General features: G+C 41.5%; 1 protein-coding gene across 1 annotated transcript in view; it reads left to right on the top strand.

Moving 5' to 3' along the window:
* Ush2a (usherin) overlaps positions 1-17,773 on the top strand; it is a 653,036-nt gene that overhangs the window by 327,705 nt on the left and 307,558 nt on the right. The window contains exons 32-33 of the mRNA XM_060365102.1: positions 15,023-15,182; positions 17,000-17,171. Of these exons, the coding sequence (XP_060221085.1) occupies positions 15,023-15,182; positions 17,000-17,171 (332 nt within the window). The remainder of the gene's footprint in view (positions 1-15,022; positions 15,183-16,999; positions 17,172-17,773) is intronic.

Here is a 17,773-nt window from a genome sequence, read left to right on the forward strand (position 1 = left end):
CCCTCCCTTCCTTCCTTCCTTCCTTCCTTCCTTCCTTCCTTCCTTCCTTAAGTTACTTGTATGGCTATTTTATCATACCAATTCACCTTTACAGATTAAAATAAAAGCACAGTATGTAGTAAAAAAAAAAAAAAGGGTATTGTTGTATGTTTTCACATGAGTCTTTTGAAACCTGTAAAGTATAAGCTGGTCAAGAATTCCTGGCACCCTTTATGCCTCAGCCTCCTGAGTGCTAGGGATACAGCTGTGAAACACCACACCCCTCCTGGTGTAGGATTTAGTCCAGGTTCATGAAGAGAGCTAGTGACAAAGCCAGGGCTGAGCAATGACTTGCTAATCACCCCCTCCCATTTTAAATATCCATTGTAATCACTCATTCACCCTATCAGCCTGGCATCTGGTGTCTTAAGTTGCCCCAGCCTCTGCCTCTGTTTCTCTCTCTCTCTCTCTCTCTCTCTCTCTCTCTCTCTCTCTCTCTCTCTCCTTCCTTCACAAGGCCAGGTCACTAGCTCACCTGGGCTGAAGGGAAAAGCTCCTATCTATGCTTGCAGTAGATTATTCTACAATATCTTTTTCTAACCTTCTGCATTCATGAAATCACTCTCCTTAGTCTCTGCTTCTTTATAATCATTATAATATTCGATTTCAGTGTTACCTCTTTTGGAAAAAAAATTGTATTCATACAGCCAGATAAAATTCTCTTTGGGGAAATATTAAAGAAATATAGTTATATTTGAATGCATAAAAGTTTAAATTCTCTATGCCACAAACACTATTATTACTATTATTATTATTATTATTATTATTATTATTATTATTTATAAAACAAATGAAATGCCAGGATGAAACATTTTATAGTATGATTATTTAAAAGAAATTTATCCATACTGTGCTAAGTAACAAACACTGTCCTAGATACTATATAAAATTGAGTTATTAAAATTAATTGTAAAATGAGAACCATTCCATTAGATAAGAGTAAAATAGATAAATGGGAACCTCAAAGGAAAAAATATATGAAAGACAATAGCAGCAGCAATAGTAATAGAAATACTTAAGACGCATCAAATTTATAAGTACTTTTAAAGATTACGTCTCTGAACTGTTAACTACATTAGAAAAATTCTTGCATACAATGCTAATGTAGTGAGAATTGATTTATGTTAAAACATGCATCTTTTTGTAGTAAGAGTACTCTGTTCCTTTTGTTAAATTAATTTTTGTATACACATGTGTGTATATGCCCATATGAATGTGTGCTTGCCTATGTGGTACATAGAGAGAGACCAGAGGTCAAGCTCAACTGTAGACCACTAAAACTCTCCACCTTAGTTTTTGAGACAGGGCCTCTCACTGAACCTGAAGCTTACTGGTGCTCATTGTCTGAGCCCAAGGAATTTCCCTATCTGCAAGTACTCACACTGGGTGTCAGTCACCCAGCTTTTTACATGGGTGCTGGGCACCAGACTCAAGTCTTCGCTAGTACGCAACAAGCACTTTACCCACTGAGCTGTCCCCCAGCCTGCTGTGTTCTCTCTGCTCCTCTCTACGATGGTCTGTTCTTTGCTTCTGGCTTCTCTGGGTTCCTCCCGTGGGGAGCATCTTGAAGAGGTAAGGAAGGAGGAAGCTACAGATAAGATAGGCAGCAGAGGAAAGGGAGCTACAGACCTGAGACTGACAATGGTCTGCTCCTTCACTGGGAAGAGGGCGCCTTTCCCCAGCACAGTTCTGTTCCCAGCTTGGTATGACCGTCAGGATTAAGATGGCTATGCTCCAACTGCTCTATGATGATGCCAGGTATGTTAGCATTGTTGCACATTTCATCTTAGGCTTCCCTGACATTTTGTATATGATGCCAATTTCTTTATTTCTTTATTCTTCTTTATTTCTCTTTAATACAATTTCGCTTGCTTGCTCTATCTGTTCCCCTGTGTGGATCCCAAATGATGTCATCTTATCTTTAAAATTCTAAGAGCTTATGTTGAAGAACTAATGAAGGATGTTCCTAATAGAACATTGAATCTAGATTAAGTGTCGCAGGGTAAAGGATGGCACTGTTGGAGCAGGAAATAGTAATTCATTCACATTGGGAGAATTTGGAAAGGCTTCCCACAGGAGGTGGCATTTGATTTGGCTCTGAAGGCTGGTAGAAGGGTTTGCCAAAAACAAATGAGTATCTTGCCACCTAGAAGAGACTTTGTGGCTCTTGAGGGCAAGGGCTCATTACTTCCTCGTGTCATACGATTGCCAAGTATGAGGCTAGGTTGCTGTAAGTCTTAAATTAATGTGGCAGGATTGATAATGAATCCTTATTGAAAAGCATTCCCAGATGAGACTTGAGTTTAGTAAATCAGACAAAGCACATAACAGTGCCTGGTAAATGGTAGGTAGTAGCCAGTGTTATTCTGCTATTAAGAAAAATACATAACGTTTTAGCTTCACTGTCTTGCATCGGGAACACTGGCTTATTACACATTTCATTCTTTTCCCCTCACAGATAGCCATCCACTACCTTTTGCCTTATGTCTCATAGTTAACTTCCGTTGCTTAACAGACTGTCAGTGGCTAGTTAGATGTCTCACTGGGCTAGAGTGCTTGCTGTTCTTCCACAGAATCCAAGTTCTGTTCCCAGCACTCAAATCAAGTGGCTGACAACTTCTCTTAACTCCAGATCAGATAGGGGATCAGATGCCCTCTTCTGGCCTTCACAGGCACCTGCACTCACTTGCCATACACTCACACAGCCATAAACACATGCACACAAACTCATGTATATATGTACATATATATATACATATATGTATATATACATATATGTATATATATATAACTTTTTAAAAAGATATGTAAGTATATATAATCTTGCAAAATATCAACTGACTCTAAATTTTATTTAAAAATATTATAGAAAATCCACATAAATCTTAAGGGATCTTCAGCTTTGAAAGTTTTAGCCAAATTATATAACTCAATTTTCTCAAAGAGGAATCCTGGAATACTGCCTCATTTCCCCTCTAGTTTGGGACCTAGCTGTGGTGTTTAAAATGAAAAGGCTGCTCTCTAGTTATCCATCGTTCTGAAGCAGGGTGGGTGGGAGGTTTCAGGGAAAGCTATGAGGGGGCTACTCTGGGCTTATATTATTAAAGCACCCAGACAAACAATCTTTGTTCAAAATACTGTGGTTTATTATACACAGAGTTTCAGGAAACCAGATTGGAAGACAGCTGGCTAAGGGTGCTGTCATCCTGGAGAGGATTTCATGGCAGACGTCTGTTCTAAACAGCCAAAGACAAGAAAAAAGGAAAACAAGGCATTGCTGTCCCTTCCTTTCCTAAGTGACAATAATGAGAAGTCATCCTTCCATACAAGCTGCTAAATGATGACCCCGAGTCAGCAGGCTTTGCCCAGCATGTGCCCGTCACAGCAGCTGTAACAAAGGGTCCTCTGCCTCCTTTCTTTGCTTTTTCCTAATCACAGGAAAGGTTTTGTACAGGCACTAGGAGTATCTGAGGTCTCAGGAGCTAAAGCAGATGCCCAGAAGAAGAGGCCTTCTTGTTCTTAAAATGTCTGTGGCATGTGGGTGAGAACCAGAATAAAGGACCTGGCAAGAGACAGGTATAAAATGGCAGCTCAGGTGAGCGTAAACTCTCTGTGTTGAGGATGGTCAGGAGCTGCTCCACAGGGAAGAGAAAATGTTGAGCCAGATCTTATGAAAGGGATGCAGATCTCTCTGACAAGGCGGAAAACATTTTTGACAAACAAGAACTTCTCCCGAACTGTGCCGTGGTTACAAGCCACTGTCCTAGTCCTTGTCTGGATGGTGACCCCAACCTTGTCCACTATCCGGAAAGCAGAGCCTGGACTTTGTGATGGTTAATTGTCCATTTGAATTATAGACAAGCATGTTACAAATTCAGGCTTTTCCAGGAAGTGAAAAGTACAGGGATGCTCTTTCAAGCTAAATATAATCACTGGTTTCTATTCTTTATAAGAAAAAAACAATTTGGCTTTGGACTCAAAAGTCTGGGCAAACATTTGTGGGGTAGGGGCTAGCTCCATGATGCAGAGAGTACAGCCTGGGACTCCATGCACTGTGAGTTCTCTCTTTGCTTCACAGGTGTCTATGGAGGGCACACAACCTGTTCTTTCTGCAGTGTAATGTGTTCTCATTGAACCACCCCCTACCAGTGGCCAAAATGATGAAAGAAAGCAAGGTCAGAGGCTGCCTGGAAAGCTGTCCAGTTTTAAACATCCATGCAGTTATTAATGGGAAATGCACACAGAGAGAAGAAAAGAATACCAGAGAAAGGCTGAAGTGTCCTAGGCTGTGTGTAAAATATTAGGCTGTAATCAGATATGGAAGCAGATTATATGTCATCAAAGAGAAGAAAGAAGTGCTTTTTAATTTTCTAATGAGACAAATAAGAAGATATAAATATCTCCATTGATACCAGGAATTCAAAGAAATCATTGCCTGCTCATTGGTTCATTTGTAAATTGCGATCAATGACATTCTGTGAGCAACAGCATGAGATCAATTGTAAAACAGCATATAATTCATGGCTGGTATTGTAAATTATAGTCCGCTTGACAATAACAGAGAAGGTTCCCATGTAGCCAGATTCTTTGCCTGTAACGGTCAGCAGAGGCCCCACGATCCACTTGGAATACATGTTAGAGTGATCTGTTTTCTCCGGTTATAATTTGTGGTGTTTGAGCTTATGCAAATGATGCCATCTTGTTAATTGAAAGTGAGTGCCTTGGAATAGTGGTATTCTGGCTTCAGGGGTTGTGGTTGCTAGACTTCATGATACACCCCCGTGCCCCAGAAGGGCCTCCTCATGTCAGTAGGCTTGCTACCTAAGCATCTGCAGTTAAAGCAGGAGACAGCTGGCCTGCTCTGCTCTGCTGCACGTTCTATCCTGGCAGCTTCATCCATGCTGCTGCCCTGTGGCTCAGTTTCTCATGGCATCTCCTTGGAAGGGAAATTCAAATGATGTCTGTTCACTGAAATCACATAACTGGAATTTTCTCCCCATGTCTTTCTAAATATCCTTTCTTTCTTAAAACCATTTCCCCATGATTTTCCCATCTGCGCCATCAATTAACAATCCAGATTCCATTCTTCTACCCTTTCCCCTTCACCCCTCTTCCCCTTTCACCCACTCCTGTTCCTCCTTCTCTCCTTCCTCCTCTTCATATTCTTCCCCTTCCTCCTCTTTCTCTTCTTCCTCTTTCTTTTCCTCCTTCTTTCTCCTCTTCTCTTTTCTTCTCTTCTTCCTCTTCATCATTTCCTCCATGTTCTTTCATGTCTCAGTATTCAAAGAGCACTATGGGGTCTTCCCCTCCTGGAGGAAGCCCACTCAGAACAGCCTGCTTTAGGGTGGGCAGGACATGCATCAGGACACGTATCAGGATGATGTCACGTGGTTGATATTGGGGTGCATCAGTTCTCTGTGCTCCTGAGCTTATAGTTGTCAGAGTTAAGAACACCCCCAGTTCCTACCCTAGTAACACCAGATTCACATTCCCCACTGAGAAGTATGACCTGAGAAGTTGTTCTCCTTCAGGAACTGGCTTAGCTGAAGACAAAGTTGGGGGACTCTTAGGCTGGGTGCCAGCTGAGCATAGAGCTTTCCCAAACCGCAGTCTTCAGTGCAAACACAGCATGAGCTCAGGCCCCAGTCTCTGTGCCTGTATGTGATTTCTCATAATACAAAATAGCCTCTGACTACACTCTCGAGTAACTGAATTGGAAATCAATGGCCTCCTCCTCTTGTGGGATCCCCTGCTGTGAAGACATCCATGTTCATACACAGCTCCTCAGAATTTGGAACTTGCTTATCCAAGGTACTTCTTCCTCCATGGAAAGCGACCAATGTAGGAACATGCATAGACCCAGTGTTGATGTGTGTCTGTCCTCATGGCTTCTGCATCACACTTGAGAACCTAAAATACTTACAGGTTCCTTGATGCTCTGTCTGCTTACAGACACCAGAATCTTTCCTTTTGCTTGATTCTCACCCCGTGCCTAAAGCTCCATGTTGGAAGAGAGAATCATTCATGGCTCATATTTTTGACAGTGCATTTCTTTCTCCTCGCTTCTATCTTATTCTCAAAGGCTAAGGAATGTGGGGCTTGGAGGACTACATTCTGTTTCCTGAAATTTTATATCTAAACTCTGAACTCCCCTCTCTGTTCTGTTTGTCATTGTACAGAACTTTCCCTTGTTCTTTCTGTGTCCTGACCAGGAACTGTCTGCTCTATAGATAATAGAACTTTATAGTTAAGACGTTAAACTACAACTTAACTGAGAAGAATTTAGGATCAAATGAGAGAGAGAAGGAATCAGAAGAAAGCATGGAAGGGAAAAATTCATGGATTAATATGACCACTTCACTGACATCAATCCTCATAATAGACAAAGCAAGATAAGGAGTTCAGAGGAGAGAGTCGTTACTCCAACTTTAGACCCATTAAATTCCTCAAGATTATTGTTCAAATGGGAGAAAATAGATAACACAATAAAGAGATAAATGAGGGAATAAGACAGTTATTGTTGAGTAGTTCCAAAGGCCCATTTCAGTTAGAGGAACCTAAACTCATACTACTCTTTCAATACGTTCAGTTGAAATTCCTCTTGCCTGGGCTGGTGCCATAAGAAGCATTAGACACTTGAGAGTTATCAGAGTTGAGAATCAGGGCAGCAAGTGCGGCAGAGGACGCTCAAGTTACATGCATTACATACATTCTTTTGTGGTGATAAAACTTCTCACATGAAAGTGACTTATGGGAGGAAGGATTTGTCCCAACATAGTTCATCATGTCAGGAAGGCATAGTGCCAAGAGTGTGAGACAGCTCATCACCTTGCAGCCACCGCCAGGAAGCAGCGAGTGTGTGGGAATTAGGGCCACCTTAATGGCACACATTCTCGTGCAAGATTGCACCCCATAAAGCTTTCACAACCTTCTAAAACAGACATAACAACTGGGAACCACGTACTCAAACAATGGACAGGACAGCTTACTTCAAACCAATACCCTGTACCCCTGGGCTTTCTTAGGCTCGTGATTACATCATAAGAAATATATTCATTCCAACCTCAAAAGTCTCCATGGTCTTAAAGACTATTGAAAAGTTCAGAGTTTACAGTCTCTTCTGATAACCCAGGCAGTTTCAAAACAGTGTTTTCAAAACGATCAAAACCAAAGTCTCAAAACAGTGGAGATTGTTGGTGAAGGAGGGACCTCTTTTGGGCTGCCTGCACATTTCCCCAGTGGAAATTCCTTGGTCTTGACATCACTGACATTCTGGGATCTCCATTGCAGTTCAGGCTTCACCTTCTCAGCTTCATGCAATGGTCTCCCTCAGCCTTTTACAGGGAGTCTGTCTGTACCACCTATTGTCTGACCTCAGATGCTTTCTGGAACCTGGGCACAGCCTCCATGAATCCCTCCCTCATACATCTTTCATATCTGCAAAACTAGTACCACATGGTTTGTTGCTGCCAAGTTCTAAAGGCAGCTTGAGATGCAGCCTGTGCTCATGGACCACAGTTGCAATAGCCTCTGTGTCCTGGCCCTGGGGAAACACTTCCCTAGGTTATTTTAAAGTAAGAAACTTCTTCATGGCATTCTGCATTCAGGTTGACTTCTTTCAAAAAAAATGTGCTTTAAAAAGTTTGAGCCTTCAGTTGGTGGTATCTTCCCCTTGGAGAATCCTGCCTACTGTCTTGGTGTAAACTGTGAGTTTTCTCCTTAACTGTGGTAATCACTCTCACAACTCCAGCTTCTTTTCTGAACCATAGTTACAGCGTTAACCTCTGTTTTGTCCCATCTTCACCATACTGCAGCTCTGACCTGACCCAGATGTTGCTGTCACTGTAGACCTGGGTAAGAGCAGGAAGCAGTAAGCATGGCACAACCTGAATGCTATCCTGTGTATCCACTGAAGAAATTAGCCTTTTCACTCAGCCTCATTCAGGCCCTCAGGGTATGGACACTGTACAGGCAGATTCTGATAGAGCTATATTCCCCTCTGAAACTTAACAAGCCAGGGCATTCCACATGCTTTTCTGTTATTCTGACCTCTCACCAGGTTGGCACAGCTTTATAGATAGCATTCTGGGGCTTTCCTACTTTCAAGTTCAAAACTCTTCAACCTTTCTCTCATAAACATGTCCTGAAAGATTATGAAGAACTACAGGGCTAGGCTTATCATAGTAATACCCCCACTCCTTGGTACTATTTTAATGTGTTCATTACATTAATACTTTCTGTGTCAAAAATAACTGACAAAATCAATTCAAGAAGTAACATGTCTATTTTCACCTCTAGTACTTAATAGTGAAGGCAGGACAGTGTGATCAAGAGGCAACTGATTTCATTATGTTCACAGTAAAGCAAATATAATATTTGTGTAGTGGCATATGGTTGTAATTCCTGTACTTGACAAATAGGCACTTGAGAAACAGAAGAGCAATAATAAGTTTGAGGTCAGTCTTGACTACATAGTGAAATTCAGTCTGAAACTAATATCAATTTTCAAGTATGGCATATTTTAGACTACTTATATATACATTGATTTTACTTATCATCCATATATGCTTATGTCTCATTTTCTTTGCTCATTTCTCTTTCTTTTTTAATTTTTTGTTTCTTTCATCGTTTGTGAATTTTTTTCTTTCTTTTTGAAACAGGTTCTTATGATATAGTCTAGGCTGTCCTCAACATTCTAAATACTGAGATTTCAAGAACATGTCACTGCTCTGAGCTCCATTCTTTCGATATGTGTTAACCTCGATAGATAAATACTAAAACCATAAACAAATAAAAAACAAATCATGACTCCAAAAAAAAAAAAAAAAGCAGAGAAGAATGGATAGTAAGTGGGTCTGAGTGTAAAATCTCAAGGCACACCTGTAGTCACCCAGCTTCTGTAGTAAAACTCTAACATCTGAAGGCTCAGCACATTCTAAAGCCATGCCTCCAGCCAGGAACCAAATGCAAAACCACATTACCTATGGAAGACATTTCACATCCAAACCACAACAGTGAGAAATAGCAAATAGTCATAGAATACCGCTTCATATCAGGTACTCAAAGGCCATGGGGACACAAGGCAGCTGTGGTGACTGTTCTGGAAATATGGTAGTCTCAAATCAGTGGAGAGTGCTGGTGAAGGAATGATTGCAGTGATGGGTTAAAGAGGTGGGCAGCATGCTGCTTGTGTCTGCATAGGGCAGAGCTGAGATTCAGAATCTTGGACATGGTTCCAAAGATGATGAAGTAATGAGTGGAACTCCGCTGGATGGTGAATAAATGAAGTCGAGGTGAAGGGTATTGCACTTGAGGAAGTTTAAGTGAAGCCAAATTCAGAGATGAGTCATTATCGAGGATGTTGAAGTTGCCAAAAGGGAGATTAAGACTGAAAAGAAAGCTGAGCCAATGCTGAAGTCATTGAGAAGAGGAGATGTGTGACATCGGAGGTGGAACAGGGCATGTGCTAACTAGGTTTTGCACATAAATTCTTCTAAGTAATAAATTGACATTAATATCCTACAGCCATTTTCCATCTACATCATATGTGTGTATCATGGAAAAGTAATATATATATACATATACATATACATATATATATATGCAACTGCCCCTAATGAAAGTTGCCTGCATAGCATTGTTCCAAAACACTTACTAATTTACATGTTCATCATCTTCTGTATCCTGCTCTTTTGTTTGTTGTTTTATTGTTGTTTTTGAAGCCTTAGTACTTGGCACTTATGTTTGATGTTCAGACATGCACAGCTTTGCCTTATTATTTTTAAAGGCAAGTCTCCTTGACATTATAATTACAGACCTCCATTGATTTGACAGTCACGTTAGAGTCTTTGAGATATTAGTATTTCTAAAAAAAAAAATCATAGTACTCTAAGTAAGGGGCTTTGAGCTCTTCCTCTGGTCTTCTCCATTCATCACTCAGAAAATGGAAAATATCTTCTTTAGACATCACTTCAATCATGAGAAGATATGGTCAGCATGATGGAAAATATTTCTTTATACTCAAAAGGTTTCCATTCTCTTGAGAGGGATAGAAGGTTGGATCAACGGCAATATAATTTGACTTGTTTTGATAATTGTAAAAAGGGACTAAGCCAAGAAAGAGGAAAGCCATGCATAACAGTGAGCTATTTGACTATCAAAGAGACCACTCAAAGGACAGTCTGTCTGGAGGACAAGCAAAGGCCATCCAATAGCAAAGAAGAAAATGGACTGTAGAGGGTCCTCTAAACACCAAGAAATGGCTCCAAGTGTGAGCTTGTGACAATGTGAGGGGGTGAGGGTGAGGTAAGTAAACATGAGAATGTAAAGTAGGCTGTTCTTAAGTCAATAGCTACCCCACTGGCCGTGTTAGATTTCATTTTAAGGGCATTAAGGGGCCAATTCAGGACTCTGTGATTGTGCATGTGCATGTGAGTATGCGTTTGCGGGGGGGAGCGGTATTTTGTCATTGCTCTTGTTTCCTAAGACTCCAGAGAGAATTCTTGGCTGATGATGCAGCTCTTGAACTCCCGGCCCTGTGTCCCTCACAGCTCTCTTGCTCACTCATGCTCTTTCCTGCCATTGTGATTGCTTGTTTTTTCCCCTCTGCATTCAACTCTTCCCATTCAGTCCTGTCACAGTTTCTAAAAACCAAAACTGTATTATGACCAGGAAATCTTGGCTTCCCTCCTTTCTATTATCCAACTCTCAGGTCATTTTTAATGGCACACAATAAACCTTTTCTCTTCTTCAAATAGTTGAATCCCTTCACCTACCCCTTCCCACCCTCTCTTGCTTCAACTCTCTCTTTTCCTTGGCGACAAAATCCTTGAACTCCCACTGTCTTTAACTCCTGTCTCTTACTCCCTCTTGAGTGAAGGCCTTGCTTCTGGCTATACCTGTTCCTGCAATGTCCCCTCTCCAGAACCCTACAATGTCCATAATCACTGGTCTCTGCTCAAAATGTTATCTCAGTGATATGATTATTGATTCCTGCCTATCAAAACCACACTGGCTTTCCTGACCCTTCCTACTCTTTCAAGTTTTATGTGACTTCCCATATTATTTGGGGTTTTGGCTTTTGTGTGTGTGTGTAATTTACTTTTATTTTACTTTTTTTTTTAATTTTTGAGACAGGATCTCGACATGTAGCCAGACTGGCCTTAAACCCACAGCAATCTTTCTGCCTCATCTCCAAAGTACTGAGACTATGATATAAGCTACCACACCTGGCCATGTGAACATTCGTTTTTTATTTTTATTAATTACAGTTTATTCACTTTGTATCCCAGCTGTAGCCCTGTCCCCCAACCCCTCCCAATTCTACCCTCCCTCCTTTTCTTCTATGCCCCTCCACCAATCCACTGATAGGGAAGGTTCTCCTCTCCTTCCATCTGACACTAGCCTATCAGGTCTCATCAGGACTGGCTTCTTTGTCTTCCTTTCTGAACTGGTAAGGCTGCTCCCCCTTCAGGTGGAGGTGATCAAAGAGCCATCCCATGAGTTCATGTCAGAGACAGTCCCTGTTCCCCTTACTAGGAAACCCACTTGGAGACTGAGCTGCCATGGGCTACATCTGTGCAGGGGTTCTAGGTTATCTCCATGCATGGCCCTTGTTTGGAGTATCAGTCTCAGAAAAGAACCCTGTGCCCAGAGTTTTTGGTTCTGTTGCTCTCTTTGTGGAGCTCTGTTCCCTCCAGGTCTTTCTATCTCTCCCTTCTTAAGCCCCAGTGTACATTAAAGGCATATTTGTCCTAAAACGAAATGCCTTGATCATCTACAAACTGAAAAACACTCACGATACGAAGGAGTTGGGGTGAACTGTAACTCTGACTGGAGGATTTGACGAGAACTGGTTCTGCTGTTTCAGTCCCACCTCAAGACTTGTGGTGGCTGAATAAGAATGGCCTGGTAGACTGACAGATTTGAATGCTTGGTCACCAGGGAGTGGCACTATTTGGAAGGATTAGAAGGTGTGGCCTTGTTGGAGGAAGTATGTCATTTGGGGTGGGCTTTGAGGCTTCAAAAGCCCAAGCCAGGCCTAGTGTCTCTCTCTTCCTGATACTGAGGATTCAAATGTAGATCCATATCTGCCTGCATGTGGCCATGCTTTCCACCATGACAGGAATGGGCTAAACACTTGAAACTAAGAAAGCTCTGGGGAAATGCTTTATTTTATGAGGGCTGTCATGGTCATGGTGTCTCTTCACAGCAATAGACTACAGACGAAGAAAAGAGTGATCCTCATTGTCCCAAACATGACCCTTCTAGGCATAGCTGCTTCCTCGTTCCAATCTTCAGTCACAACAGTCACAGAAACGGATGCTTCCCAACCCAAAGCAGAAGACAGCTTGGCACAGTGGGAGCCACGTGCAGGAAACAGCCCCCACATGATATGAGAATAGAAGCATGTCCCTACCCATGGCAAATACTCTGTGTGTGCTCAACAGTTAGGTCATCAAGGCGCAGGGTTTATCGAGTGCAGGAGAACAGAGCATTTCACAGGTTGGGACACTGTGTGCGGTCATACCATAATAATTCACTGGGCAACAGCTGAGATAATGAAGTCCCAGGTGTGAAGGCCACAGATACAAGATGCTCTTTGAATGGAGTCGTTTCTTCTCCAAATGCAAAGTAGATAGCCACATCCCTGCAGTATCAATCTGAGTGTAACACAAAAGGAAACTCCAGCGATTGCTGAGCAAAGAACGTGGTAACGTCGAGACTCAGCTGCTAACCAGGATGCTCTGAATAAAACATATTCAAGGATAACTCGAACTGGCCACATGGACCATGCCTTCCAGCTACCATAGGAACCTCTTCAGCTCTGTGCCTCCCTTGCCTTCACTCCTGAAATGACACAGAATAAAACACCTCCCTTTTTCTTCCCAGAAAATATAAAGAACTCAGACCCATGGGAGAGAAGAGAGGGAGAAGGTCACCAAGTTCCTGAAAATCAGCAGCAGAAGAACAACAGGACTAGAGAGGGATAGTAGCCTAGGTCATCACATAAGCACATGTGACCTGGCAGAGCAGCCCTGTGCCTAGTTGTTCCTGATACAGGCACACACACACACACACACACACACACACACACACACACACGTAATTAAATAAGATAGCAGTTGAGGATGATATCTGGAGTCAACATCTTGCCTCCAGGAGCTTATTCTAGCATACACACACACAGAGGCACATATGGGCACACATACACTCACACAGAGGTGCACACACAGGTACACACACACAGGCACACACATACAGGCACACGCATGCTCACACCATCAGAGTAAGCAATCCCTAAGGATATAACTCTTAGGGACCCACTTCTCGTGGTTTCACCCACATTCATGATGCTTTTTCGTAAGTTTGCTGGCTAGACATCCTGCATGATGAACAGCGATGTGGAAGCGTAAGCCAAATAAACTCTTTCCTCCTCAAGTTGTTTTTGGCCATGAAGTTTCATCACGGCAATTGTGACCCTGAGCAGGACATGTTTCATATAATGTTTGCCCAAGTGAGGGCACTCCAGTTCTTAGAGGTGTACACTTGATGAAGCCGCTCTCATCGTCTCTCAGAGTCACCCTGTTCTGAGTTGGTTTGTCACCTTCAGCGCGTCCCTGCAGCATTCCTCTGACCACACTGAACGAGGGTGCCTCCTGTCAGCATGGCAGCAATAGATACTCACTCTACAGAAGCTACAAAGCAGCAAGGTTTGGTCAAAGGCACACCGAGTGTCATCTCGGTGACCTCTTTTTGTTCCAAAGCAACATTTGCTATAAAATTACCGGATTGCCTTTCTTCTGGTGACCTACATGTTTAAGCAGTTGATTGTATAAAATCAGCACTTCCTCCCTAGTTTACTCTTGCGATCAGTATAATGCAAAATCTATTTGCCTGAATTAGGTTGCATTTCATTAATCTTTCAAACGTGCAACTGTAATGGTTCAAGGTTAATGAGATTTAAGAATATGTGTTACTTAAATCATGACACATTTCAAAGATGTTTCTCAAAATTACTACTTTTAATATTGTGAAAGAACAAATTATATTTAAAGCTTGATAAACTTGGTCCAAAATTTAGTTAGGCCATTGGGTATTTTTACATGTGAAGAATTCAGCACATTTAGGAATGGAATTGGGGAATTACAGATTGATGTATTCTCATTCATGATATTCACTGGGGTGATATTCACTAGTAAACAGCTGTGACATGCCAAGGAAATTCGAGGGAAGGAGAGATTATTCTGGCTAGGGCACTACCCGGCTTTTCAGGGTTGCCTTTCATACCTAGCTCAACTGTATCTTCATCTCCTTCATTAATTCTGTAGTCATTGATTCAGTTATATATTCTAAGCCTCTAATGTGTCAGACATTATATTAGATACTAAGGAGTCAACATGGCTGCAGTGCTGTGACTGTCCTGCTGGAGGCATGCACAAAATGCTATGGGGTCAGATGAGCAGCTGACAGTAGCTACCCGTGCCTAGGTAATACTGGGAAGTGTCAGGGGCATCTTACAAGTGAATACCTGTGCACTCATCTCAGACGATCTGAAGGTCAAACAATCGTTGGCGAGATAGATGCGAAAGGGAATTTCAAAGTCACTGTTATAGGCTATATATTAGCATTTCAAAAGCAACTCCTGTTGTCTTCAAAATAATTTAAATATCTCGTTTATTTTTAATGAAGTCTTTGAAGTAAGACTAAACCCTGAAAATGATTTACCTGATCACAGACATTCAAGAAAACAAATTGTTCAAATGAAAAAGTTGGACCAAGGTGTGACAGACACAGGTCTGTTTCAGTGCAGCCTGTCATTTACAAGAGAAAAACATTTCATTTCTGCTGATTTTCATAAGTGTTGATTCCTGTGTTAAGCTCAACTTTAACAATTCTTAGAGGTCAGAATGTAGACAGGGGTGAGACCTCCTGAGAAAAATGTATCGTGGAGAATAAATTCTTGTTTCTCTCCTTCCCCCAGATTTAAGAGTATCCTCGGCCCACGAGGTTACGGTTGGTGTGTGCACACAGGTGGGGTGCACGAACAGCCCCCGATTCATCCAGCATACAGCACAGCTGCCCCCAGAGCGAGTGGACCCCCCGATTCCGGCTGTCCTGCTTTCTAGAACTGTGCATGTACAGTAAGTAGGGCTCGTGTGTCTTGCACATGCTGGTTGACGTAAGAATCCCAGTGAGTTCATTCAGGAGGGCTTCTGACACTAGACTAATTGTATTGTGATTAAACGCATGGAAATGATTAGGCCAGTGGTTCTAGGAACCTTTGATTATCACTTGTCAGCTTAATTTCCATTTTTTTCTCTAGGCAATCAGGCCAAGCTAAATGTGTATGCAACTTCTGTGCAGTTGTCAGTAAAAGAAAAATGACCACCTACTTATCCCCCGTCAGGTTCTGTATAGGTGGAAGGTGGTTTGTGATAAATTGTCACGATTAGAATAATATATACATATATATGTGTGCTTTTAAAAGATTATTTTATTTTATATGTGTGAATGTTTGCTTGTGTGTGTGTGTGCATGTACCATATATGCCTGATACCTAGGAAGGCCATAAAGTAGTATCAGATCCCCTAGAACTGAAGTTACCATGAATCATGAGCCTCGGTGTGAGAGCCAGGAAGCAGACACAGATCCTCTTCAAGAACAGCCAGCTTATCCCCTTGTAGTTCAAGTCAGAGAGGAATACAACTTATAAATGTTTAGATTTTTCTTAGATATTAGTGGCTTCTCTTCATTTCTCATTACATGAGGTCTAAGGTGCTGAGTTAAAATCTAGTAGATTTCTCTTAGCACCAATTCAGACTTGTTTGTTTTTATTTCCTTCTCCCAGTTTTCTCACCTGTAAACAAAATGTTGACTCTGAAATGAACTATGCCATCATTCAAACTAAAGAGCATTGCCGTTCATTTTTGTTGCTGCTTTTCTGAACCTAAGCTCTGTACTGGCCCTCAGTTGCCTTAAGAGAAGCCGTGATATTTATTCCCAGATTCCCCACTTCTCTGAGTATTAGCTGAGCTTTCTTCTGGCTGTTCTGCAGCTAGCCCTTCTCATCCCCAGTGCACTGGAACCCTCATCTGCAGGTCCCATCACTCTTGCTTTTACCTGTCAAAATCCTAAACCTGTATGTAAAACCTCAAGGTTCCAAAGGCCCTGCCTATTGCCTCAGCCCTTCTCAGTTTCTTTATGTGACTACATACCCACTCAGTGTTGGCTTTCTGCGTCTTTCAGGAGTGTTGCATTACTCTTTCTCTCACATTCATCAGAAGTACTCAGATACTGTGTGCCTACCAATTTTGGTCTGATATCCTAAACTTAAGAATAAAAAAAAATACACATTTGTATAGTGTTAACTAGCTTTAACTACAAGTAACTAGAGGCTGGAAATATGGCTCAGTAAAAACAGTTATTGTAAAGTCATGAAGATCTGAGTTCCAGACTGTAGAGCACACATAAAAATCAGGTGTGTAACTGTAACTACAGTACTCATGAGAGAAATGCAGGAGGGTGTTTGTTGCTTCTGGTCAGCCAGTCTAGATTCAGGTCTAGTGGAAGAGCTTGTATGGAGGAGTAAGGAACAGAGGCGTGGACTAGGAACCGTGATGTCTCTCTCTGGCCTCTGCGTGTATGGGTCCTTACATATGTGCAAGCAAAGAATATGTGCAAGCAAAGACCGCACATAGACACACACACACACACACACACACACACACAAAGTAACTTGAAGATAAGGGTTACATCATACATCCTTTAAGGTTCTTAGAATAGGCATTTTATGAACATGTGTGTATTTTTAAAGACAATTATTTTGACCTAAAAACCCATGTAGGTTTTCTACAGCATGATACGTTAAAATTTATATGACTCTTAAGTGGTCCTATTTGTGTCTGTTTAGACATGAATGAATGATGCTGAAAATGCTGTAACCTTTGTTCAATCCCAGGTGGAAACAACGAAGGCAACTAAGTGGAATTCTGGAGCGCTACATATTATACGCTTTGAATCCTAAACGTAATTCCACGGTGTGGAGTGTTGCCTCCAACAGCACGGAAGATCTTGAGGATGGCACACTCCAGTACCTTTCCCCTGGGTGTCTCTACCTCATCAAGCTGGGAGTAAGCCAACTTAGCTTCTCTCATTTCTCTTCAGCCCTCCTTCCCAAATCAACCAAACAAAGTACCCAAAAGCTTCATATGGAAAATTCCCTTCACAGACTAAAGCTGTAGTCTATTGGTTGATTACCTGCATATTAAATTTGTATTATTTGAAAGGATAAAATAATCATCCGAGTTAGCAGACTTTTCTAGATCTATGTTGAGATGCTCAGAATTAATTTTTTATTATTTGTAGGACACTATAATTGTTGAGAGCTTTCCCCAAAATGCTTAGATTAATAAGGTGGTTTCCTGTGGTGCATGTATTCATTTGAAAAACTCCTCACAGTATGAATTTAGATCTTCTATTTTTACAGGAGGATTCAAATGACCCCGAGATATTCTTGATTGTTATTATACTGTGATTTATATTAAGCTTCTGCCTCAGAAGAACAGTCACTTGATGACACCCCAGAGCCGACAGTTTAGAGGTTTCCTTGGGAAAATGGTAGCCTCTTTAATGCTAAATGGCACTTCTTTATCTGAAGGTCTTTTAAAAGACCTTGATATTGCCATGGAATTTGTACTCCTATTTCCCTTTGCTTTTTGATGAAATATAATCT

This window comes from Meriones unguiculatus, chromosome 11 (assembly GCF_030254825.1).
Source record: "Meriones unguiculatus strain TT.TT164.6M chromosome 11, Bangor_MerUng_6.1, whole genome shotgun sequence".
NCBI lineage: Eukaryota > Metazoa > Chordata > Mammalia > Rodentia > Muridae > Meriones > Meriones unguiculatus.